The 26424-nt window shown below is 24.0% G+C and overlaps 1 protein-coding gene across 1 annotated transcript in view; it reads left to right on the forward strand.

Annotated features, from left to right (window-relative positions):
- Positions 1-26424, forward strand: part of LOC112602651 (regulating synaptic membrane exocytosis protein 2) — a 194974-nt gene that overhangs the window by 41041 nt on the left and 127509 nt on the right. Inside the window, exons 3-4 of the mRNA XM_025350840.1 lie at positions 19460-19580; positions 25431-25542. Coding sequence (XP_025206625.1) covers positions 19460-19580; positions 25431-25542 — 233 coding nt within the window. The remainder of the gene's footprint in view (positions 1-19459; positions 19581-25430; positions 25543-26424) is intronic.

Below are 26424 nucleotides of genomic sequence, written 5' to 3' on the forward strand. Positions count from 1 at the left end.
ACTTAATTTGGAAGTAGTGTTGATGAATGCACCCTTCCCTCACGTTTTTCAACTCTTGTGCTATAGTTTTCAACGTATTTACTTGTTGAATTAAATATTGTATAAACAGATCGTAAATATTTTTTTGTATATAAGGAAAAAAATGTATTATTATTTTATCATTAAATTTATTTAAAAATAAAATTAGGTTTGTAAGTTATTTAAAATTCCAAAATTCAGAATTTGAAAAAATTAATTGTTAAAAGATAATTCGAAGGTGAACACGTTTGATGAATCACTGTGCTTAATGTTTATATTATTATTGTCTAATTTTTTGCCATAATAAGGACAAGGTTTTAAATTATATGAATCTGCAGTAGTAATTTTACTGGTATAGTTAGTTTGGTTGAAAATGTTTATTGTTAGTTAAAATTGTTGTAGGACTTATTTATTGTGAAATAGTGATAGTGATGCAACTGCATGTTTCTTAATGGTTCTAAACAGATTACTGAAATATATTAAAACAAACGGTGTTTTGTTCAGTGGAAAAGTAATTGTTCTTGATATAAGTGATTTTAATGATTAGTACTTAGATACGAAGTTCTTTTTCTTAGTTCACAATAGTAAACTATTCGGAACTAGGTTAAGTATTCTCTAATTTGGTGTATTTTAAAATAAATGTGACAATACCCGTCATGCATTAGTACTAAAGATAGTTTTCAAACTTTGGTTTAAATGTAGAAAATATTTTAAACTGAAAAAAAAAACATTTAATCATATTGAAACATAATATTATTTCAATAATGAATAAATTAAAAATTAGATGTGGATATTGTAAATTGAATTGAATATAATTGTGTATGCGTTATAGATAAAAATTTTGATTTTGATTGGAACGACAAATTTATTGATTTATAAAGATCTGTGGTTTTTAACTTGAAAGGTAGTCTCTGTTGGTAAATTAAATCTAGTTGAATACAGAAAAAATTAAAAATTTCCAATATTTTGCAAAATAATCGAGAAAAAAAAAAAAAAATTAAGCCAAAAACAGGAGTTTTTATGAGATGAATTTTGTTTTTTTGGTGTAATACTCGTAATTTAAAAATAAATAACCATTGACACTTAAATTTTTTACTAATTGTTAATTTTAAAATTTTATATGTAATATGATAAAAATTTAAAACTCTTTTGATGATTTTTGAGCAATATATAGATATAATATACTCGTATTTGAAATTTTTGAATATCAATAAAAATTTTCACTTGGTCAAAAAGTTTGAAAATTTATTAATTGTTATTAATTCTAACGTGTGATAATCATAGAATTAAATAAATAAGTTAAATTTTAATGTATATTATTTGGGCTTATAAAAAAGTAGGAAGTATTATCTTATAAAAATGTTGTATTCGGGAACGCACCTTCTATTTAATACTTGAAAATACTTAAATATTAAAACGATTAATTAAGACTTGTTTGAGCTTATGTTTTATATTTTTATTTTAAGCTTAACAGTTCTATTATGCTTAATTTTAATAATGATTCTTTGACTCATTACGCATTTGCAGAGAATAGTCAAAACATTATAACTACATGTAATTATTATTGATGGCAGTGTATTATACATTATAATATACCTATGAATAATGAATGCTGTTATTATGATAGATGTATACTGACTAAAATTAAAACATCAAATTCTTTTTAGACGTACTTTAATTTAAAAATAAATGCAAAAACTAACACAATTCGTCTGCAAATGTTTTTTTCATTAAAACAAACAAAGGTGGTAATCCATAATATATTGTTTGTTTTTTTTTATTATCAAAATCTTTTAACAATAGACAATATAATATTATGACTATCATACATGAAAAACCTTTATCATCTATAGAGCTAAAGCTTGTGTTGATATATAACTGATATAAGATATTATTAAAATAAATAATAAAAAAATGGTTATTATTTTTATTTTTTACAATAGGTAAATTTATTAAAAATTATTATTAAAAAAAAAAAAAAAAAAAAAGTAGTACAAATAGTCAATAACACACCTATATTAGTAGGTAGTCGATTTTCCCTTCATTCGCCTTTGTCGAGAATCAGTCTCGTGGGAACATCGTTTTGGGGTTTGTTACTATATTTATGTTAGTAAAATGGAGAATTGGAGATAAATTGCCTTTTATATTTTAAAAGTAAAAAAAAAAAAAACACTTGTGTAATGTAAAATGAATGAAGTCAGTTTAAATATATCTTAAATTTTCTTAATTCATAAAGGCATCTGACGTTAAAAATAAAATTAATTCCAAAAATAAAATAACATTTTCAAAATTATTATCATAGTAATAAATACACGTATGATACGTATATTAATAATAATAAATATTCGATGTACAATAATATTATATTATGATTTACCACTAAGTGGGTTTAGGCGTCTAGAAGCCTCACGTAATGTATTATTAAGAACGTGGGATAAGAGCATAGTTCTCTGGGCAAACCATTACATTTTTAGGGGCGACAATTTTTTGAAAGCCAAACTAAACAAAAGTTTTGCACTTTTTAATTTGAAATAATTTTTAGTATATGCATAATACATACACATCTTCAGTATTTAAATGCCGTAATGGGTGTGATGAGTGGTAATATTGTTTCCGCAGTTGTAGTAATATTATTTCGCATGATATAGTGTATACACTACAGTCAAACCGTTTACCGCAGTGATATCATGTCATTGTGAAAGTAATTATTTTAGAAAGGTCAATAGAACTTGGACTAATGCACTTCTATTTTAATTTTATTATTTTTGAATAAAAATTATGTGCATCTGTATAGCATCAGTAAACACATTCCGGATACATAATGCTATTTTTAATGTTTCATCGTATTATAACTAGGTATAATACTATTTAATTTGATATTTACAGTTTAAAATAATTAAACTATACATTATTTAGTAATTATTTTAGCATGTAAGAAATTTTCTGGTAGAGACAATATGAGAGTAGTTGATCCCAATTGACATTTTATTAAAAATGTAAGTTTTGTAATATGTATATAATGGTAGTATTTTAAAATCTATTTATCTGATAATACGCCGCTAAATAAATGTTACTGTAATATGCATATTAAAGTTTATATTTTACCTACATTTTGAGTTGTTTAGTAAATATATGTTTATGAATTAAATTAACTTTAAATTAATCTTAAGAAAATATAAATATTTGATTGAGTATGAATTATTAAGTGAAAACAAATTTAAAAAGCTATAAAATATTATTATATTTGGCTAAATTAAATATTAACGACTATAATTTAAATAAAATATGACGAAATCCGATTACTTATTGAAACATTAAATTAAATTTAGTTTTAAATAATATTTATCAAATATTTCAATTAGTTTATTTTGGTATAGTTAATTGGTATAGTAAAATATTAGTTCTAACATTTATTTTTTGATATTTTTTTTACACGAAAATAAAAAAAATAATTGATTTTAAGATATGAAAATAACTTTTTAATATTTAAGTTTTTAGGTTACACACAAAAAAAAAAAAAAAAATACTTTTGATATTATCATTTTACTTCAAAATATTTTTTTTTGAAGTTTTAAATTTTTTTTTTTTTAAAAAAAATAGTTAATTTAGTCCGGACCCACAAAGTGTAAGGACAAAAATTAAATTTAAGTTAGTCGTATTATTGTTTAGTATTATATACTTGTTGCATACGCAGCATGTTATACACTAATTGGCATTGACAAAAAAAAAAATCATTTTCTTTAAAACAATAATAATTATTATTCATTAAAATAAATACAATATACAATACATAATATGTATATTTTATGGTAACAAATTACCTACCTACTAATATAAATCGATTTCGTGGAAAATTATTGAGTTTCTCGGGCTCCCGGGCAGGGATCCTCAAAGCATTTTTCGAGCAAAAAAAAAAAAAATAAAAAAAATATTGACGACTGCGTCCTCGCGGAATCCAAATCTATTTACGAAATCTACACCGCCCCGATACACGCGTGACGCGCACACATCGCGCATAGTATCTATTATTAATCGATTAATTGTTCGCCCGTACAACATAATAGTATGTATGTCGGGTAACTGCGTGACGTGCGAACCGCGTAATGACAATATCATATTATTATAATCACGATATAGGTTGTACGACACACGGAATAGACGTAAATTAATTGGAACGACTCATTAGGAGAGGTGCCTGCCTGTCGAGCGGCGGTTGTTCGGTGTCGGTGCACTTTAGGCGACCACGTCGTATGTCATATTGTAATACTTATTAAGCGTGCCCATATTATACTGCATACGTACGTTTATATAATATTATTATTATTATTATTATTATTATTATTACTATTATTTGTACGCGTGGCGCGTTGTTATAATATCATAATAATATATTATATTATATTGCGCACGAGACGCGCGCGTGTTCCGCAGTAGGTAACGTCGGAGCGCACAGCTTTTACCTGTTACGCGCCGGCAACGATCACGAAGACCGACGACGATTGCGGCGGCGACCCCGCGCGCGGTGTGCGTGTAATAATAATAATAATAATAATAATAATAATAATAATAATAATAATAATAATAATAGTAATACGCACACACACACAGACGGAGGTGGTTGCCCGGGCGGTGGTCTGCGTGTGAGCGGCAGCGGGACGCGCGCGTGGGACGGCGGCGAGGCAGATGGTCCCGGGAACGACCCGCACCGCGGCCGCGGAGTAGTAGTTGTAGTCGTCGTCGTCGTCATCGCCATCGTCGTCGTCGTCGTCGTCGTCGTCGTTGCCGCCGCCGCGCCGCTGACGGCGGCGTGTGCATCGCGCGCGCCACGCCATAATCAATACGTTCACAACAACCCTGGATAACGCGCTCTCTATACCTCTGGGCAACCACCTCGTCCACCTCACGTGTCCACCTCGCGCGTCGTCCACCTCGTCCACTGCGTTCCCTCCACGCGCCGTCACCACCACTGCCGACGCTCACGTTGCTGCTGCTGCTGCTGCTGCTGCTGCCGCCGCCGCCGCCGTTACCCCGGCAGCTCCGGTACCCGTTTTTCCCGGTCGTCCCCCTTTACATCCGATCGCTAGCGTAACGCGCCATAGTACACATACTACGGGCGGTAGAGTTCGCCTACCAGTTGCGCTCTCCGCAATTTTATTATCTGACGACCAAAAACCTAGCTCGTCGTCATGTTGCCATCATTGTCATTGCGATCGTCGTCGTCGTCCTGTTTGGCCTATGCCGTTTTAGCATCCGCCTCACTGATTCTAATATTATCCTATGTTGTTGTTGTTGTTATTATTGTGTACCGTCGTCGTTCGTATGCCTACTGACACGTAACAAAACGAATGACGACGGCGTACACGACACTGTTGTCGACGTTGTATTCGTTAGCGCGTATCAGCGCGTATAGAATTAATCATAAACATTTCAGGTTTTGTCGGGTCCGATAGGTGTTTAATTGAAAGCCTATAGAAAGTCTAATTTTCCTTATAGAAGCTATAAAGTTTAAATGAAGCTTCAATAGTATTGTGTAATGGATTCGTTTCAACGGACCTTTTGATTACGCAACTGTCTGGGCCTAATTATTATAAGTTTGGTCGAAAGTTTCGGTGTGATTTTGAAGTTTGCCTGGTAAAAGTAAAATTTGATCTGACATTTAAGTGTAAATCGTTGTCGTGAATACCACAATTAATAGCACAATATCACAACAACCTGACCAACCTAAATATAATATACAATGTGCTATACCTACGCAATAATATATAATAAACAGTCGATACCATTGTTTATTTAATATTTTTTTGACATGAATTTAACCCGATTCAATCTGACGAGAAATTCTGAAAAGGATTGGATAAATCATTCACTTATTTATATTTTGCGTTCAAATAGTCACTAGTAGCTAATTTTCATCTAGTTCACACGCACAAGACTTTTTATTAGGTTTTTTTTTATATGCCATAGTGCTAATTTATAGCATAAACCATAATTATTTTGTACTTTTATGGTATCGAGTCATAAAAATGTCAGCTGTTACAACACGAATACCACTATAAAGATGGTATCTGTTTTCAGTTGAAAACACTTAACCCTATAATCAATCTTGGAACGCGATAACGTCATGACTGAACAACTGCGACGACACTATGTTAAAATATACATATCACTTGGTATAGATATAAGTCTATAGCGGTCGCTTTTTTCCTATTTAAATCAGTTTATAAATCTTATTTGAAAAATTGAGTAAACTTAAATTATTTTTTCTATGAATGTATCATAAAGGCAAATAACAGTTAGATTATTGAATCATTTGGGAAATTTATTTCCAATGTATTTCGTATAACAAACCTCTACTCGTATTAGAATAAGAATATGAAATATAAATGATAACGTATTATTATTTTTTGAAAAATATAATTGATAAGTTCAATTTATTATTATGATAATACATTATTGTTTTGTCTAAAATTATATGTATTTGGGTTAAAGATGTACCATGTAATATAGGTTTTATAAAAACATTACCTTAATTGAAATAATAATTAATAGGTAAGTAGGGCTTGGATTTTGTAGTAAATGCTTTTTTTTTGAGAGGTGTGTGATAGAAACATAATTCTTATGTATAAATACGTTTTGAATCGTTCTGATTTCAATCAAGTAAACTTTATTTTGCTTTTTTCTACAAAACCTGCTTTTTATTGCTTTTTTCATTATTTGGTTCTTTTTTTTTTTTAATTTTTACATCTTTTTTTTGGAAATTTAACTTATTTCTATGTATATTAGTATACTTGGACTAAGAATACTACATTATTATTGATAGAAATTATAAAACTGGTGAAAAAAAACAGTAATAAATGGATGACTGATAAAATAACTGTCGTTATTGTGGCGAAATTCTATAGGTAGTTTTATTTATATTGTATACTTTTAAAATTATCTGAATTATATTTGAGTATTTTTATAGCACGTTCTAATACTTTAGTTGACCAGTAAATATTAAATAGTAAGGTATAGAGGTATAGTATTCTAAATTATTTCTTTATAATCGTTATTAGTACCTAATAGGATGAGTTTTAATGAAAGTAATTTAACCAAATATATGGCCGTAAATTCCTTTTTTAATATTTAATTTTATGTGTAATTTAAATTTGTTTTTTTAGAATTAAATTTAATAAACGATTTTTTTGCTTTTTTTTAGTTACTTAAAATGCTTTTTTAAGGATTTATTTTGCTACAAAACCCAAGCCCTATTAATAAGCAATTATGTAAAATAATTATCATATCATGCATTGTTCTTTGAATAATATAAATTGGATATTATATAGATGGTGTAGCGATTTAATAAATTAACCATATGTAATATAATAAAACATTTTTAGCATTAATTATTGACGCATTAAATTCATATATTTGAATTAATTTTTAATTTAAATATTAAATATGTAATATACTCATATATATTATAAGATAATAATCTTTGAAAATAATAAATATAGAAATACATATTATTTTTTAGAAATTATGTTTATAGCATTTAAACTAAAACGTTGGAATATAAAATCAAATTAAATAAATCTATATATTATTATTATCTTAGGAATTATTTATCAAATATATAAGTAGTTAAAAAACTAATTAATTATAAAACTTTTTCAAATTAATTTTATATAGTACATTCATAATTCAAATTGTATAAAAAAACAAAATTAATTTACGTTATGGTTATAAATTAGCAGCACTTAGCAATGAGATCACTGTGCAGCGTGATGTTGATATAAATATGTTAGATTTTTGATTTATATAGAATTATAGTATAAAATGAGTAATTTAATTAATTTTTTATTTCGTTTGCGTGGTTTAAGATATTCGTATTTTTAACTTAACTACGCAGCAAATACAATTTTATAGGAACGTTGAAAATTGTACATTTCAAAAGCGCAATTTAGTTTTATTAAAAAAATAGTACATACATATGTGCCGTCGGTTACAAATGAGCTGACGATAATCCACGATATTACATGATAATTCATATTATGAAATAGTCATTATAAACTGTCATACAGCACGATACACGATTATATTTTTACCAAGGCTTCCATGGACTTTCTTAACCTACCTTAAAAAACCTGTGATTAGGCGACTCTATTCAACTTACTTTTGATATTCGGAAAATTCGGAAAATAGAAGGCTTAATGTGCCAAATGTGATTAAGACTAGTTTCACACTGCACAACGCTAAATTTTATGCACACACGAACGGTGATGCGAAAACGATTTGTTAGACTATAGATACAGGTAGGTGGTTAAATTTTTGTTGTACTGCATAATGCTATTATACATATTTACGTGCATGGTATACATAAGTGCATTATATATTCGACGGTGGATGCATAGTGAATACATGGAAAAATAGACACTACGCGATGGTATAAGACTATTTAAGTTTATAGTATTATCTCAAAAAAATGTCTGCTATTTGGAAGTGTCTACTATTTAGATTTGGCTGTTATGGGAGATGGCACATTATAATATTAAAACGGTGTGCATATGTCACGAAATTCCAGCGAAACGAGTCTGTACTTCAATATCACTATTGGCCAGATAAACCCCACAGAATCACGCGGTGGGCAACTAATGAAGGTAATTGATAGGATGCATTAGGGTATTAGAAACCTTATTTGCATTTACAGGTTTCTATAGTATAGGGACATTAAGAACAGCGACATATTTCTCTACAACGCTTATTCGTAATATATTCGTATTTACGTTTAATATTAATATATTACATTTTTGAAAAATCTTAGTAAGACTTTGATCAGATAATTCGTCTAACACAATATAAATATTGAGTATAATATCAAATTATTGTATAATCACGGTATAATTGGGTAGAAGAAGTATTTGGTGAATTAAAACTCGAAAGACAAAAGTACTCTACATATAAGAAATTATAGTGTTTAGATAACAATACATGTTTATAATATAATATTATTAAATTGATAACCAATAATTTTTTTTTACGAATTTGAATAAAATAATTTCATATCTGTGATGTATTTCATTTAAACATTCAGTAACAATATTTTTTTATGACAAATTGCTTATGGAAAATAAAAATTTACGAATAATTAAGTATTGTATTTTAATAGTTTTATAAAATGATAATTTTTTTTTAAATAAATTATTTCAAATTATTTATTTTTGTATTTTGGTATTGCCCATAGTACCATGGCTTTTTTAAAAATATGTACGAAAACAAACCATACAATTTTAGATAAAATGTCTATAAAAGGTTGACAGCCAGTAATAGCCAGTAAGTAATATAACAATTAAGTTGTTCGTTTTTATTACACAATAAATTCTATGGATATCCTTTTTTAGATATTAATGCTAAATAATTCATATTTTCAGTAGAATATCCTATTGTTGTGTATTATAATTATAATTATATAATTCAAAATTTAAGACTATACTATTCGAGTGTAAATGGTATCGAAAACTTGTTCTACTGAATGTTATTATCATTGTCATTAATTATTCAATTGGCGTAAATGTTGAATAACGTGTGAATATTTACAAAAATTGATTACCTATAAATTATTTGTACGTATAAAATGATTCAATTTTTCTTCGCCCTAACGATTTTTTGATCAATTTTTTAATTTATTACCTACTCTAGACTATTTGATATTATTAATTTGAAAATATTTTATACAATTTTGTTTCTTTGAACATTTCATATAACATAATATGTATCCGTATAGAGGTATATTTGGTTGTGGTTATATAAATTAATTACTAAGTATAACGTTTTAATTTAATATAATTATTATATTTGAGTTTCTAACTTACCATGATCATAGGTTTATTGTTACTATAATTTAAAGTAAATTTAAAATTTTCTTTTTTTATCTGTAATATTTTATTCGTTCTTTTCATTGCTACTATATTTCTACTATCAGGTTTTACATACGTATTTAATTGGGAAACATCAATGATGTCAATGAATATTATTTATACTGTTTTAACAGACTATTTTATATTAAAAAACAAAATGAATCATTTTTGTTCAGTTTGTTTTTTATTTTTGTACGTAGAGGTAGATATTATAAAAATATTCAAAATCAAGTTTCAATATAATTGTCCATAAATTAATGAATTATGATTAATCAATTTAATTTTATATGGACATTGAAAAATATTATCTGTTTTAATTTTATATAATTTTATTTTAATACACTATGCTTATAATCAAAATCAATGTTCTTTTTATTTAAAGTGCTAAAAACAATTTAATATCTGTTATTGCTGATTAATCCATTAAGTTGATTAATTAGTATTTTAATAAAAATTGCGTTTAAATAAAATGTATTGGTATGTGTAACCGTTATTTATTCCCATTTATTTATAAGATAACGCTAGAAAATCAGAAAAATTTACCCTTTATTGATAAGCTTATTTAAATAATTTGTGGAATGTTTATAATATTTATTCACTTTGAGTTCTTTATATAATGTGTAAATTTTACTATTTAAAATCCAATTGCTATTCGGCTATTTAACCATAAACGAAAAGTATAAAATAGTATTAAATATCTATGATATATGTATGCTTATTATAATTGATGACGAATAACATACAAAAGATAAAATTCAGTTAACTAAAATAATTGAATAAATTATAAAATTGTCAAAATATATCAAACATAATAGTAATGAAGAGATTTTTCATTTTTCAGTTACAGATATTTTATTAACAGTATTTAATATACATGTATACCTAATTGGTAGTTTGTTTTAGAGATTTTTTGGGATTATAAAGTTATTCAAATAACAGTTGTCCGGAATAATAATTATAAAATGTATTGTGAATTTATAAATTCAGGACTATAATGCATTATTTCCATTGTTATAATTTAAATTTCTAATCATTAATTCATTTAATTGAAAATAATGTTACTAATTCGAATAAATAACGAGTATTTCTAACGAAATATATTTAACAGTTATAGTTTTAATTAAACGTTTTGTCAATTCATAGTTCCTTTAATGTTTTAGTTTTAATATATTATAATTTATAATAATTATAAATCAAGTAAAAATAAATGATTAGAATTTCTTTGATTTGTATAATATTCTACCTACCACAAAATATAATTCCGGTTTATTAGGTCATAGTTAAGGTATTATTTAATAAAGTAAATATTATACTGAAATGCGTGTATACCTATTTGAGATTTCATGTCTATCAGAAGTTATCAACTTATTACTCAGGTAAACACGCTTACAATCAAAGAATTTTACCCAAAATGTGGTTTACAATAAGTTTGATCAATATTTATTATCATATTTTATATTATTTTTAAAGTAATTTGTAATATTTTACACATTTCGATCTATTTACAAAAAGACATTTATACTTTCATATTAACAATGAACTATATTAATAACTATATTATTAAAGTATGATTTTTATACAGTGTTTAAAACTAAAACATTATATAAATGTATTTAGGCTAAGTATTGAATAAAAATATACAGACTATTTTATAGAAATAATACAAAATATGTAAAATTATCCTTTTTCTTATAAGTATGTTCAGTTTTATATTGTTTGTTAAATATTTTTTTCGGTGACATTAGGAATTTTGATCCTATGACTCAGGGTTTGATTTATATATTTAGTATTTTTCAAAACATCCAAAACGATTGAACTAATATTAAAAGGTTTGGCTCATTGCTCTTTTTTTTATTATTCTTATTTTTGCTCACCCACAAAGAATAAACGAATGTCTTGATGCAATAAAAGAAAACACGCCCCATACCCAAACCAACAAGATGGTCATTGTGTTCGTCATTGAATGACTTTTTAAGTACATTGAGATGTATTCTTTTATAAAAAGTGTTATTTGACCTTTTTAAAGTAGTGAATATAAAGAGAATAAATTATGGTAACTTTAAAATTTTTTTAATTTTAATTATTAGTTCATTTAAGGTAAGTTTTGGCATTCAGGGGGTATTTATTTAATATTTAAAAGTTTCAAACGTATCGATTTATTAATTTTTTTTTTTTTTAATAAAAATTAAATATCTATATGTGTTAAAATTTTATGCTCCAAAACTTAAACAATTTCATGAAATATTTTAAATTTATTTCTGCATTATGTATAGGATAAAAACAAATTATATTAATTATTACAATGTCAGAAGAGTTAAATAAATAAGAAAATATAAAATGTACCTATTATTTTTATATTTTGTATTATTGTTTTATAATTACTGGTAAAGGAAAGTGTTTGTGATTACTTAGTTTATTTGAATATTTTATAGATAATATATAGGTATTGTTATTTGGAATTTTAGATTCTGGGTGAAACTATTGATTTTACAATGATGTTTGAGGTTTTTGTGTATCTAAAGATATTTTTTACTGCAGAATATTGATGGTAGTTTCTGGTAGGAAATTGGATCTAGTTTGTACTATGTGTGTTGTCAAAAGTAAAAATTTTATAGTATGTACTTTTAAAAAATAAAAATAATGGGAAATATATTTTTTTAAATTTATGGTTATTATATTTTTTCCTTGTTTTTCAAAAAGCCTGAAAATTAACCACAAGTTTCTCATAAGTTTTTTATTCGGTATAAAAATTTAAAAGTACCGAAAATACAAATACACAATTTTTTTTTATGTCAATTACAAAGTGGAAGGAGAAAGTGACAAAACTACAAAGCACCATTTTTTTTTTTTTAAATTGAAATAATTTTAATAATTAATGTATTGATGAATAGTTATATGCTTGTAGTGCCTATATTTGAAAATTTGTAATTTATTTTTGATTTCATTCTTAAATTTAAATTAGACATAAACATTAAAAAAAAATATTAGAATATATATTTGTAGGATTGATACAATAATATTTTACCGGTAAAGATAAACTAGTTAGACAAATAATATAAATGAGGGTCTTATATATTATAGAGAGTGGGAAAACTCTGTATCACCACAAATATTTCATTTTGACGAAGAGCAAAGTTAGTAGCTTTTGTATTTTTGTATATTTCTGGTAGTAATAAATACAATTTTTTCAATATTTTTGAAAAAATAGAATATTATTATCTAAATGTTTAACTATTAATATTTATTTTGAATGATAAACACTTTCGGTAATATTTCTTTATTATATAAATACAACTTATATTAGTATTATAAGATTAAAAAGTCTATTGAAAAAAGATTATTGACTGATTTTTATGCATATAGCTGCATTGAGATGTAACTGTATTTAAATAAATGAATTTAAAAAAAAAAAAAATCAGTACTCATTTTTAACTATATTTTTTCCAAAACAATAGATTAATATAAAATATGATTGACATAAAATATCGGGGGTTTTAAATTTCTATTTTATAAATGACGTGCTGAATTATACTTTTTTACTGTTTTACTACTCAAAAAGGAGTGAAGTCAAAATATAAAAAGCACACGTCATTGTAAAATCAATAGCTCCTTGCTTCACTCAGGATCCGAAATTGAATAGTTTAGGACAATATACAACCTTTATAATATTCAATGTAATAATATAAAAGATTTCGATATATAACTTTTTATGTAGATCTTTTGAAATATTTTTATTAACTAAAATGTTTTTATTAGAATACAAATATACAACAGTGTAATAAAAATAAACAATTTATTTTACTTAGGATAAAAAAAAAATATAGCCTATATTTCTAAAATGATATAATCGTGTTTATATTACTATTTTAAATAAAATTTAAAATTCAATAGAAATATATTATTTTGAAATTGAATTAATTTTATAACATTTTTAACAAAACTTAACATGCTTAATTAATATGCCATATATTAGTTTTTATATGCCGATAATTAAATTGTATATAGTATTATAGCTTTTATTTATAGCTAATAATTTTATTATAAATAAACTAACCGTTTTTTATAATCATGAAAATTTTTGTTGAAAATTTTTGTTTTTTGAAAAAAGTATTAAAAAGTATTAAAAAGTTTTTTGAAAAAACAATTAAAAATTGTTATTTTATGATTCATCTCAGAACATTTTTAAAATATTTTTTATTAATACTTTATTTATCGAATAGAAGCGATTTGATTTGTTAATTAATTTATTTTAATAAATTACTAAGTTTAGAAAAAACATTTTTTTTTTTTCTATGTTGATCTTTAAATGTTAAAAAATCCAATTTGCAAAATATGTTGATTAGTTTAGAGTCAATTTGTTAAATTAAGTGAGCACAAGTATTTATCACGCATACGACCATGGAGATAAATTATTTTTATTGTAAGTGATCTTAATTCAGTGTATTTGTATTTTTAGAGGAATTCGTATATTATGTACATTTATTCTACAAATGATGTTCATTATTATAAAATTTAACCGAACGATGGGTGAACGTAAATTGATGTCAGTTTTTTACAAGTCATATTATTGGCAACAAAATATGATAGATAATATGGTTAGACGGGAGTGTAGTGAGTGGATGGTAGAAAAAGTTCGTGTAAAAAATTCAAATATAATTAGACCCCACCACTCGGAAATAATAACAACGTGCACGCTATACTCGTATAGAAGACCCTGCTGAATTAATGCTGTTTTGAACTGTGGTTCTCCTTATATTTGTAATTTTTATATAAAAATTACAACGTTTAATGGGTCCCTAAGTATAAAATATGAGTTTCTTTTTTTTCTCCTAACTCAATCTCGTTTATTCCTTCCTGAAATTGAGTTTTTGAAAAGTACTTCACGCCGAGCTTTTTGTGTGTTTTATTTTTGATGTGACTATTTCTTTGCAGCAGACGATCTATTTTAAATTTGTCGATTTACTTTTTTTTTTGTTCTAGTTTAATGTTTTATCTGTATTCAATACGAATATAAATGTATTTCTATCGGTATGTTTTGTTTACTGTTTATAAATATATATAACCGATATTCAAATCATAAGCACGAGATTCAAGAATGTGCGTTTAAAATCATTTTTTACCTATACATATATTTTTCAAACACTATGTAAACTTAATCATACCGTTTTAAAATATTGATAAAAGTTAATTTTTGTTCTAAAATAAAGTTTTGAGATATTTAGAAAAGATAAAAATTATGAAGTTGGAAAATCAATATTTGTAAATATTTATTTTTGAATTGCCTTACAGTTTTATTCTAGTTTTTACTCTGTTATAATATAGTAAATAGTTTTTAAATTTTTTCAGTTTAATTTAGACAACGTCAATAGATAGAAGATAATTATTAAAAAGGTAAACATTAAAAATATATATTTGAACTAAGGAAAATTGAGGATAATTTATAGACATTTGAACGAGCAGTTTTTTTAAAGTATTATTCTGAAAAAAATAAAACCTTTATAATATAGTTTTGGACGGGAAAAGAAACGATGGGTAGTTTCACAAAATTTCAGTCTGAAAAACTTGATGATTTTTAGTTATTTCAATGTTGAGTTAGGAAGAGAGTTTGATAAGATAGATAAGTAGATGACTAATTAGCTAGTCGGAATAAAAATGTTGTTTTGCATGGAAACGGATGAAATGTATAGATAAGTGTATTTACAATAATATTTAACCTTAGATGAGTGAAAAATCATAGTTTTATAAATTTTTACTGGTGCAAAATTGCTAAATTTGAATGTGAATTAATTCTTCAATTTTATAATTATTTATAAACTTTTGAGAGAGAGTATTCAGGTGAAGTTGCAGTAGAAGACTTGAGGGTCTTAGAAATAATCTAAAATATATGTGTATATAAAGGTTCTAAGTATATCTTTGTGTAAGTTCAAAGGATTGCATGTTATGACGTGGGCTGGTTTGAAGTATAGATATTAAACAAGAAACGGGCTATATCACTGCCTGGAAGGACGTTAGCAGAAATAGAATATCGTTTTAAGTGTTTCAGGCCGTGATGCAAAATTTAAGTCATATATATATATATATATATATTATTATTTATTATTAATATATATGATTTTAATATAAAATATTAAGGTGGTGGAAACATATCATTTTTATTAATAAAAAAGTTCTTCACTTCATATCGTATTAAACTCTTTGGCAATATCTAGAAGAACTGGTAAAAGGTTAATAATGGATGTGCATAAGGAGAGGTTTTCAGGAAGTTTGTTTAGTTTAATAATTGTGATTTTTGATCATAACTGATGACGTTGTTGAAAAATGAGATAACTGTAGAACTGCATTATTTTATGTTTAAGAAGATTGATTGTTTTTTTGAGTGAAGATTTTTAACTATTGTGTTGGATAATATAAAAGTATAACTTGGATATTACTTATCTATTAGCCAGTTTTTTTTTTTTTAAATATCAGATGTTAAGGTTGGTGTGGTAAGTTTTGTAGATGATTTTACATTTAGTAAAAATTGAATAAAATTATAACTGACACAATGTCTCAAACTTAAGAGAGGTAAATTCAGGTGTGATTTTAATTACATAGGTCCTCTGCAAGAATATCTGATTTTTATGTAAATGCAAGAGAAAATGATCAGTGATACGTTTTATATTATTAAAAATATTTGTCTTTTATTTTGATGACCACGTTAATTTGAACATTTAAAGTGTAATTGTATATAAAAGTATACGTTTGAAAACACACTACACAGGCATTTGTTAATTTTTTAAATGACACTAAAATAATTTTTTTTAATCAATATATAGTTATTGATTTTAAATAAAAATAAAAAATATAATATTTAGAGTTAAAAACATTATTTTTGAAGATAATAAAGTGAGATTACAATATCTTAACACAATTTTTTTTATCAATAACAGAATTTGAAGTGTATATTTTATCACGAGTTTTATTAATTAGGCGAATGATAGTTTTGAACTGATACAATTTGTTTTATTTAACCTGTACTTATCATTTTTTTACTCTAAGTATTTAATAGTTTTAAATAATATAGCTTATTATACAATAAAACCCGTATAATTAATAGCGTCAGTGTGATATACACTTAGTTCAATTTTTTGAATATTATTAAAATAGAAGGTTTTTATTTTTTTAATATCATACAGACCATAATATATATATATATATGTTTAACTAATGCAATAATATGTTTTAAAAAGAATAAATATATCAAAATAAATTCTGTTGTTTTTCATTTAATTTTTAAAATATTATTAATTATATATTAGTTGCATTGATAAGTTTAATTAAAATACTGAAGCAAATATATAGGCTAATACTTGTTTAATATAAAATGCACAACTGTTTTGTAAAATATATTAATCAATATAATTGTTGTTTATTATTTAAAAACATGATAATGTGTTCTTAAATAATTAAAATACTTTTTATTGCATGACATTTTTATTTTAAATTAAAAAGAACATTTAATCTAATTACAAAAATGTAGTATATGGTTTCTCAAAATAAAATTTATATAATGGTTTTGTTTTTTATGTTTTATTATCTGATTTATTTATACAATATTTTTATTAACAAGATTTGAATATTTTAGTAGTATAGTAAAATTGTAATTTAGAAATAAAAAATTAAACAGATAACGTTATATTTACTTATTTAAAACAATCTAATATAATTAATAAAAAATATATTTACTATAATTTTATATTTTGTATAATTTATAGTAATATAAATATATTAACATAGTTGTAACAATAAAATATAGTCTTAAAGAAAATAATAATAGATGTTTTGCTTATAATTTATACTTACTTATGTTCTAAACAGTTATAAAAAGTGTTTTATCTATTTTACCCAAGTTAAAGACATAGGAGTATTTTTATTCCATTCTTTACTATTCTTAATAGTGGTTATAATTTATAAGTCTACGCAATGAATTTTTATAATAGTTTTAATTATAATGACTCATAAGTAATATTTCTTAGTTAAGTTTTGTGCACTAATGTAATAAATTAATTTAACTAAAAATTTTTTGTTATGGATTTTTATGTGGCTTATCATTTTTAATTATGTATGCTAACATATTCTATAATTATATATATATATGCATAATTTCATTAAGATTATTAAAATTATGTAAAATTTCTATTGAGTTATGAAGATCTGATTTTAAAATAATTCCAAACAAATGCAACTAGTAATACATATGATATTATCATATATAATACCAATCATTTATTTTTCTGGTCAAATATTTATTTATCGACAACTTTTTTTTTTTTTATTAAAAATATAAAAATAATCTCTTGAAAATTATTTTTAAGTTATTAAAATGTTTACCAGACATTTTCACTAGGTTCTATTGGGAATACGATGAAGATAATTAGAGTGACGATTTATAAGAAAATTGTTTTTCTGAAGTGACCGTGTAACACAATATGAGAAGAAAATGTTCAAAAGTAATTTTCCAACAATCAAAATAAAGTAGGCAACGATGAAAAAAAGAAATCAGATTTTCATAAATCAGTGAGCTAAACGCCTGGTTTTACGTCTGTTCGTGATTTATTATAAGCAATCGAGGTGTCGGTGAGAAGATAAAAATGAAAAGACGAATAAAAGAAGAATATTTCTATAAATTAAAAGAAATAAAAAGTATCTTTCCAAGCTATATTTAAATTTACATTATTTTATGTTTGCGTTTTTCTTGTCGTGGAATACAGATGTCTAAAATTATTTTCGATTAATTTCAGTCACGTTCCGTTATGATTATGATTATACTAAATATCTACCAATTGAAAACTGTGAATAAAGTTGTAAAGTAAACCTTTACATCATTTATTCTTTTAAAAAAGTTTTAAGTTAGAAAGAAATTTATTTTTACTTTCATAACAATACATATACTATTATATTTTAATATGTATTTTATAGCTGATTAAAAATACGAAAAAAGTTAATTTCTATATTTAGAAATTAAATTAGTTTTAAATTCTGAATAAATTGTTTTACAATTTTTTCCTACAAACTTTTAAGCCAAAGAAATGTTGTATACATTTTAATTACTTACTTCTAAATAATTATAATACTTTTAATAATAATTAATATTATTAAAATTAATTTTTTTTTTTTAAATTTTAATAGATTTCTAATGAATTTTTTTTTTATGTCATTATATTTTTATCTTAGTTTAAAATTAGAAAAATTGTACTACGAAAATATAATACTTCCAGTAACTATTGTCAACCCAATATATATGTTTTATTTCAAAATTGTTTAAATTAAAAACCAAATTAAATATATTTTTTAATTATTAAATGATGTCATTATTTCAACGAATTATTTTGATGAAAATATGAATGTTCATTTTACTATATTTTTATCATTAAACAGGTTAAAAAAATGAAATTAATTTTAAATTTGCAGTTACCTATTAGTTTTTTTTTTTTAAGACATTCTTCAGTCAATTTCTGCTTGACAATGTTAATTGATGTAATTGATTTGTATTTAATTATTTTTAGATCGTGCCTCCTGTGCCGGAAACAAACTCTGGGTCTGAATCATCAGTGCCGGAACAAGGCACTAGATTCAGTAAAATCAGGCAAACGCTGTCATCAAGTTTAATGACAGCACAAGACAAAAGTAAGAAATTCATGTTAAATATTTAATTGTTTTATTACATACATATTTAGGTATTTAATGTTTTTATTAAGAAGGCATTCATTTTAACATAAACATCATAAATACATTGTAGGTATAATAGAATTTTTTTTTTTGAAATTATTATAAGTTATATGTATTAGTGTACGTGTAACTATTTCACTTGATTTTAATATTATTATAAAAATATATGAATTATAAGTATTAAGTATAAACTTAAATATTTATATTTATATATAATGTATACACAAATTATACTACTGTCAAGGTTTTACTTGAATAATAAAAAAAAAAAAAAAAAAAAGAAGAAAAATGAATAAATAAACAGTTTGAAATAAATTATTTTGAATTTATTATGGTTACTTATAATTTATACTATTACATAATATTATCAAGCTAAAAAACAATTTTAGAAATTTGAATTCATCATTACATAATATATAATTTATGAGCTTTTCATTGATTGATTTTTATTTTCGTTATTTAGAATATTATACCTAGTTATATTTACTGATTTATTAAGCAAAATAATTTAAAAATATATAATTTTAAAAATGCTGAATCCTTTTCTTTGATTTTTTGATTTACATAAATAAATAATTAGGTAATTATTAGTTATTAAAATTTGAATGTGATTAATTTTTTTTTTTTATTGCAATTATTACTATTAAATAAATATTTTTAAAAATGTTAAATTTTATGTCTATATGACTATAATATATTATTAAAAATGATCAATTTGTTCAAACCTATTGGTTTTATAAATTTGTGTTCTATTTATACGTCCAGATAAATAACTTGGGTACTTTTAACGAACTAGATTTACTATTTATAAATAAACTAATTATTGTAGAAATTAAAATCATATTATTGTTTTAAAAAAACTATTTGTTAATTTAGTAAAATTATTCAAAACTTTTTATGGTGAAAACTATAATTATTTTATAATTTTTACTCACAACTTTTGTTAATTTAATTAACTTAACTTAACCTATAGGTTTTTTTTAGGCTAGTGTATAATACATATTAGCTGTTGGTATGTATTTAATGAGTATTTATCATAGAATATAATTTAAAATCATTAAGTTAAACTTAAACTAATGCAATTATATTTATTTGTCAACTAAATATATACAATTTAATACACAAATTTGAGTAATTTGTCATTACAATGGATTCGATTTGAGATAATCAATTTAAGTCTAAAAATGGTCTCTTTACTACATAATTATTATAATAGTTTTAAATTAAAACACACTTACTATTTTTTCTAAATATTTAGCCATAGTGTGATTAATACATTATTTATTTAATAAGTGATAGATACTTAGGCTATAGGTCACTATTTAAATTAACTTTTCCTACAGATAGAGTTCTAAGAATTTATCGAAGCATTGATCAATATAATTTTAAGACCCAATTCGTTTATTTTTGGTTGAATTATAAGCCATCTATAAATTAGCAAAGCTATTTAGAGACCCTCGATAATTTAATATTATACCTGGATTATATCCTTTATTGAACTAAACTATGGTGGTACTGATAATTATGTTTATACATTTATGTTTAATGTGTAATATATATTGTATATTCACCTATAACCACATAAGAATAATTTGATATGAACTTATATACATATTTAATGAGTATTAATATGTATTTAAATTGTTAATTCATTATGTCACGTTTATTTAAAATTTTTAATTTTAATACTATAAAGAGAATAATATTTATTAAAGTAGTGTATAGGAAATATTGAAACTACGTATACAGATATCTGTCGTTTTTATGTAATTATAGTTGATAAATAAAATTTTTAAATATTAAAAGTAAACTCAAACTTTCAGTTATTGTAAAAAAAAAAAAATGTGCTGTAAAAAAGAGCAAATATGGTTAGTATATAATCTAGGTTACTACATAGTCTATAATAAGTATTTACATTTTAGGGTAAATAATATATTTTTAATTTGATTATATCTCATTGGTTTTAATATAGCGGTGAACTATTATTATAAGCTAAGTAGATAACGAACAATACTTTTTACTTAATAATGTTATATTTTAACAATCTTAAAAAAAATAACGTTTCGGTTATTTTTTCATATTTATGTATTATTAATCGTGTGGGAATCATTAAAAAAAAACAAATAATAATAATAATAATAGTAAACAAATAACTTTATTATACTTTTTATACTCGATAAAATCTAAAATCTAATTTAGATTGTAAGTTTATCTGTTTTTTTTTCATCGATCCATTAATAACAACTTATTTTAACTTTCATGTTGGCAGACAAAATGTTGGTCCAATGATTGTAAACCATTTTCATTCGTCAGTAAATGGATGGGTGTGGCATTATAGATTAAGGTTAATCCAAAACTATCATGTGGATAGCCATCCGTGTAAGTAGAGATTTCCCATGTGGAAAAGAGTGCCAGAGAAATATTTTTTTTACCTTATTCTTTGTTGATCCCAAGAAATTGGATATTATTTTTATCGTTATTATTCTTTTCTTTTTCATAACATATTAGTTACCTATATATGGGTGCTATAAGTGTTGAACGATTTTCATTTTTAATTGCCGTACTTAAACTATTAATATTAAAAAGATATAAAGGTTTTATACATTAATTTATTTATAAATCTAAATGACTCCACAATATTATAATATTAGATAATATTATATCATTGAAGATAATTTTAGAAAATAAATCGTTGAGGAAATTTGGGATAGATTAAAGCAAGCTATAGTGGAGAGCGTTATAATGAAAAAGGCTATTGGATGCCTTAGCCTTAAATTTCAACGGAAACTAAAATATCCATCCATTCGTGTATATGTGTAAATATTAAGCTAAATTTGTTTTAAGACCACTAAAATGTAACTTATTTATTTTTAAAATGAAAATAAAACTATTAATTTAGGATTTATTAATAATTCGAACAGGAAATATAGAGATTGATTCGTCTCATTTTTCTCATCTGGATCTACGATAATGTTAAGTTGTTGTGTTATGATTATATTAAACTTAAAAGCGTAAATGAATCGATTCATCCAAAAAATGGTTTTGATTAGATTTAAGTTTAAATCTGATTAAGTTTAATCAGATTTTGCTCATCTGTCTTTAGCTAATGGCTAATGTAGGCAATAGGCATAGTGGAAACTTAAAAATCTCAATAGAGATAAGATAATTCAATTATACAATATATAATATATGTATTTTGTTTTTTAAATATTTTGAATTTTAAATATGAGTATGTACTAAATTTCCATTTATATAAGAATGCGCCTTTTGTCAAAGCCCTTAGTTTTACTTATCTACCTATTTTAAATAACTAAAATACATAGATGTGCAAAATATTTAAATAATTATGTAGGTTCTTATAAACCATAATCGTATTTTGTTATAATCATTTCGTCAATTCAACTTCTTTTCATACATTGTAAAATAGTTGGTGTGCTTAGCTGATTTAGTTTAAAATTGGGTTTAATTAATATATAATAATTGGGTTTAACGTTTTTAGTATAGTTTCCAGCAGCATACATTAAAATTCCATCAATTTTTTATAGTAAAATAAACTGATGAGTGACTTATTACTGTCAATATTATGCGATTAATATTATTAATAATATCTATCGATAACAGCAATGATTATCATTTTATTTATGTTTGTTAAAACAGTAATTTAACATATAATTATATAGTATAGTATTTTATATATGAAAAATAAAAACAATCATAAAATAGAATCTAATTGTAGGTACTTTTTAATGTGTTATTATTTAATATATATAGTCATATTATCTGTCTCAAATATATGTTAAAGATAGTGACCAGGTTATATAGGTACCTTTATAATTCACATAGGTGTCGTGTATTTATGAACGGATAGTAAAATAAACATAAAGATGACAACAAGGGCAGTTTTCATTAGTTAATGAAAGTAAACATCCAAACGGTATTATCGTTTAACGGGACGGAAATGTTTTAATGGCACCCAATGGGTAACGTTACTAGCCTGTGTTGTGAGAAAAAACCTGAGGATAAAATAAAAAAAATCACTTATAATATTAATATGTCCCATTGAATTTTATTTTAATTTACCAACATTTATACTAGTAAATCTTTATGATCTAAATAAAAACAATAAACAATTATTATTATTATTATTACTATTTCCATCATGAATTTTAGCGTATACTTGTGTTTCATTTTCCTATTAAATTATTTACAATATATAAAGTATAGGTATTCTTGCAATTTAGATAAGTTTTGCAAACAGGTGGAAGCATTAGAATTTTTGCGTTGTCATATTTAACTCGAAAGTAATATTATAATCGCAAATGCTATCAAAAAAAAAAACTGTTTTTTTTTTTAATGTTTTTCTTCGCTGATTTTTTTTTTTTTATACTATTGGGAATTGTGAACTTTTAAAATACCCAAACTATAATTTACATCCCAAATTGGAATCGATTGACGTCCTGTATACTCTGTATACTATATAAAAACTTTTGGAGCGGTTTTACTACCCTAAAAGTGTTTTCTGAAAAATAATAAACTAAAAACTGTAAAACCAATAGTTTCCTCCTTCCACACCCTAAATAGAACACAAAATATTGAAAGTTTGTAAAATATGTTGATATTTATTTTTCAACGATTTAGTATGGTATATTTTGACTACAGAATGATTGTGTATTTAGTTGTACAAATATTTTATATAATTCTCCAAAAATTTGTCTTAATTTTTTTTATATATATAAATTAATATTATTTATTATTATTATTATTATTTTTTTTTTTTTTTTTTTGGAAACATTTTGTGATGAGTTATTTTTTTTACATTTATTAAAATTTAATTTTTAGTTTAAAATTTGAATATGCAGTTAATCACGTAGGTATTTATTATTCTTTTGCATAATGTCAATTAAATATTTCAATTGTTTTGTTATAATAACTAACTTTAAATGTTTAAATCATCTATTATAAACTTTATTTATGACTTCTTATAGTATAGTAAAACAAATTTGGACGAGAATTGCTTATTTTACCAGGTTGATTTTTCATCGCATTTTAAATATATTTTAATTATTAATTTCCTATATCTAATATATTTCAAAGTATGCAAAGCTAGTCAAGTATTAACATTTGATATCTTTATTCTATTCAACTTTTATTTCTTACTGAATCATTTTTTTTTTTTTTTTTTATATTTAAAACTTAAATATTATTTTAAGTGATAACTAATGAATAATTATTTAAACTCTTTTATATTTTTTACTTATTAAAGTTGATTTCCTGTTTTAGGAAGGTAAATGATACATTTTTTATCAAGAATTTATCCATTTTATATATCCGGGCTTATTACAATTTCTATTAAATATTTTAATTGTATCTATGTTACACATTATAAACATATAATATATATTAATTAAATAAATTATAATTAACCATAAAAAGATAAAGAATCATTGACATTTTTTTTTGTTTTTATTATTTAAATGTATTTAATTTATAAAAATATTTTTGGATAACAAGGCTAGTTCTTTAGTAATTATAATTAGGCCATGAACGATTGGAAGACTTTTTAAGCATCAACGATCAGATTTAAAGAAATAATAACTTGTGTTAAATTGCTACTTCCAATAAGTTTAGAAAACATTTATACACGGTACTATTTATAAATATATACCTATAGGTACTTAAAATCATCACTGAGAAGTGTTTCAAAATTGTTATTTAAAAAAATTCTTAAATAATATTATTATGTTCATTGTTAGTTTTATACTTTGAATGAAGAAAATAAATAATGAGTTTTAAATAACTTTTTTTTAGTGACCACCAAGCTTAATAGTGCTAGTAGTCGCCAAAGTCCGGCAGAGAGTAGTCCTACTTCTAGTCCTGCATCTCCACCAGAAGATAATTCGAATAAACAACCAACTACAGCGTAAGTCATTTTAAAAAATAATAAAATATTATTATTATTATTATAGTTGTTAGTATTAAGATTTTTATTTTTTAATTTTACAAGTACATATACAATCTATACAAATTAATGCATAATAAGCATATAAGTGAAAAGTCTATACAAAACATGATTTACTTGAATAAGAAACCACCCATTAGTGACACTTAGCTTAGCATATATTTACATTGGTGAGAGGTATTTTTAATTTAAATGATCACGACACAATTTCCTTTTGAGTCTGCGTTGTGTATTTCCAGGAAGTGTGAAGGTATGTAAATTTTTAATTAGAGGGTTAGGGTGATTTTCTAGTTTGGCAAAAAACCGTTTTTAAAATAATTCCACTTCAGTTGAAACAGGTTGGATACCTAAGTCTTGGTGGAGAGTTAAATTAGAGACATAGAAAGGAGCGTTAGTGAGCTTTCTTAAAGTAATATTATGAAAGACTTGAATCTTGTTCAAGTTTGATTTTTTTGCCGATCCCCAGAGTTGTAATCCATATGTCTATATAGGATTTAGGAGGGTTTTATACATTAGTAGTTTAGTTTTTAAGTTAGTGAATTTATTTTTTGATAACAATGTTTTTAGTGATCTGGATCGAGCGTTGAAGGAATATTAAGATTTAGTTTTAAAAAATAAAACAATATTTTCGAATTCACAAAAAGATATACCCATTTTATATTAAATCATAGCATTCATAAAAAAAAACCCAAAGTAAAGCAATGTTAAAACTTAAAATAGTATTTTTTGACGATATTCCAAATTAAGCTTTTAGAGTATTTTTTTCATACAATTTTTTTTGTAAGCTAAGGCTAGTTAAGTTATTCTCTGAAATTTAAGTATAAAAATAAACTATTTGAAGTA

This window comes from Melanaphis sacchari, unplaced genomic scaffold (assembly GCF_002803265.2).
Source record: "Melanaphis sacchari strain LSU unplaced genomic scaffold, SCAv2.0 Contig8_pilon_pilon, whole genome shotgun sequence".
NCBI classification, from domain to species: domain Eukaryota; kingdom Metazoa; phylum Arthropoda; class Insecta; order Hemiptera; family Aphididae; genus Melanaphis; species Melanaphis sacchari.